We start from the raw sequence: 2,432 nt of genomic DNA, 5'->3' as shown, positions 1-2,432 counted from the left end.
AGCTTTCTGTCATTCAAGGTAGGAATATAAACAATTGGACCAAAGATGGGGAAGTTAATATATCTGGCTGTCCCAGTTCCGTAAGGAAAAGTGTAGGCAAATCTTATGTATATAAAAGGTTAAAATGATTTATTAAATCCTTCTCTGATTTGCACATTCAGGAAGAACATCAACAATCATTTTCCACTATCATTTCCAGATGTCTCTTTGTTCCTAGATATAAGGTGAGCAGGCTGGAGCTAGGGTTAGTCAGAAACCATCAAGTCTGCTCAGCTTCACAAGCTAATTAGGCACAGGTGACCAAAGCAGCAAGATGTTTCCACCAGCTCTTATTATTTCAATAAGCATCATAGCTATTGAAGTTGCTGTTGGATTTGTTGGAAATGGATTTATTACAGCTGTTAATATCGTTAACTGGATCAAAAGCAAAAAACTGTCTTCTACTGATATGATCCTGTTCTTTCTGAGCACATCAAGATTTATCTTGCAGGTGACTGTACTGATGCACGTTCACAGTCTCTACTTCACGGATGTATTTTACTTGGCTTCTGTGTACAAAGCTTTTGGTACTATATGGATGTTTGTGAACAATGCAAGTTTGTGGTTCAGTACCTGGCTCTACGTATTCTACTGTGTAAAAATAATCAATGTCACCCAACGGCTGTTGCTGCAAATCAAGCTGAGAATAGCTGGGATGGTCCCATGGCTTCTCCTGGGATCGCTGGTCATCTCTTCTGTGACTTCTCTTCCTTTCCTGTGGATTGCACCCAGCACTTACCTCTGCAGCTCAGCAGAGAACTGTAGAGAAAATAGAACAGCACATGCCACTGATGGGGAGAGATCACACCTTTACCTGCTTCTTTACTTTACAGGTTGTTTTTTTCCTCTTGTACTCTCTGTGTTAACCTCAACTCTATTAATATCTTCACTGTGGAAACATACAAAGAAGATGAAATTGTATCTAGATTCTAGATTCAGGGATCCTTTGGTAGATGTTCACCTCACTACCATTAAATCCGTTATGTCTTTCTTGATCCTGTATCTTTCCAGTTTTGTAGCTCAAATTGTGTTGATGACGTCAAGTCCACAAAAGAAAGATGTTGTGAAAATTGCAGTGTCCTTAATTGTATCTGGGGCATATCCTTCCATACACTCTATTATCCTGATCATAGTGAATTCAAAACTGAAATTAGCATTTAGGCAGTTTTGTCAGCGTTTTAAGTGCCGTTTGGAAAATTGGACTCTTAACACATCTACTATAATTTGAGAGGAACGCTCTACAGTAACAGATCTGGAATAAAAACTTTTATGCATGTATTTTTCACTATTCTTTTTCTTAGTCAGTAACTTTCAGTTTTCAGAGATTTTCATGATTAGATCACCTTAATATTTCAGGATATCTAAAATAATATGCATTTTTGCATTATTTTCTACACCATTCTTACTCCTTCAGTCTTATTTAATAATGAGTGAGAATAAGACTGCAGTGAAAGGAAACGAAGCATTTAAGCAGTAAATCAAGTAGAGGATGCTTTATGATTTCAGATTCTCATTTTAAGACTGACAGTTTTATGATACATTTGAATTGAAGAATACAGGGCTGAAACAGAGACACAATTTACAGAGCTCACAAATACCAGTTCTCTTCCAAAGGATCTTTCACCTGAGAAGCTTAAAACTACATTAAACACATGTTGTACAAGCCATAGCTGTAAGACAGACAAACAAAATATGCTACTAGACATGAAAAAACAGCTAAAAGTTAACCAATGGAAAATTAAGATTTGGAAAGACACAGCCAATCAATGTAATTAAATTATATTCTGAATCAGGTTTGTTTGTATTATGGTTGCAGTATATATATAGCAGTTCAGTGGTTAAACAACTTCCTAAAATAGATCCTTTAATTCAAAACACATTTTATGCTCGTTTGTTTGGTTTTCTGGAAAGTGGATTTCTACAGTGGAGATTGTAACGTAAACAGATGTAGGTACACTGTACCTACAGTCTGTCCTCTGTAGAAACAGATCTGTCCACTGAAGAAAATCTCCTTCTTGCTGACTTGACCAGTCTGATCACAAATTTTCCTTTTTACACGGTTTGCTGTTGCTTCGAGTAGTTATGAGTTGTTTCTAAGGTTGTTCTCTCAATATTTTATGTTGCTACGAAGTTTCACATGAGGTTGCTGAAATATGTTTGACAAATCCTGTTATGTTTTATCTAATAATGTGTTAGATGATTGTACTCTGAAGTACTCAGCTCAGCTCAAGTATTTTTTATGTTGTATGTCCTCTTTCTAGGAATTTAGATAATGCTAGATTATAAATCAGTATGGTGAGAGTTTCAGTCCTGTCTGTCACTTAGTCTTGGAGTATATCAGCTCCAGTGTTTGAAACGTTGAAGTAATGCCTTTATAAAATGCTTTGAAATCA

At 36.1% G+C, this 2,432-nt stretch overlaps 1 protein-coding gene across 1 annotated transcript; it reads left to right on the top strand.

Annotated features, from left to right (window-relative positions):
• The first annotated feature begins 313 nt into the window (after positions 1 to 313).
• Positions 314 to 1,267, top strand: LOC104279999 (taste receptor type 2 member 8-like). The gene has a single exon (XM_009877495.1). The coding sequence runs from the start codon at positions 314 to 316 to the stop codon at positions 1,265 to 1,267; it is 954 nt and encodes a 317-aa protein (XP_009875797.1).
• The last annotated feature ends 1,165 nt before the right edge of the window (positions 1,268 to 2,432 follow it).

This window comes from Apaloderma vittatum, unplaced genomic scaffold (genome assembly GCF_000703405.1).
Source record: "Apaloderma vittatum isolate BGI_N311 unplaced genomic scaffold, ASM70340v1 C12131352, whole genome shotgun sequence".
Lineage (NCBI taxonomy): Eukaryota > Metazoa > Chordata > Aves > Trogoniformes > Trogonidae > Apaloderma > Apaloderma vittatum.
Note: the sequence above shows the minus strand (reverse complement) of the source record. Positions and strands in the feature narration are given on the sequence as shown.

What these genes read in the sequence shown, in the direction of transcription:
- LOC104279999 (XM_009877495.1), top strand. Translation starts at nt 314, where the DNA reads ATGTTTCCACCAGCTCTTATTATTTCAATAAGCATCATAGCTATTGAA.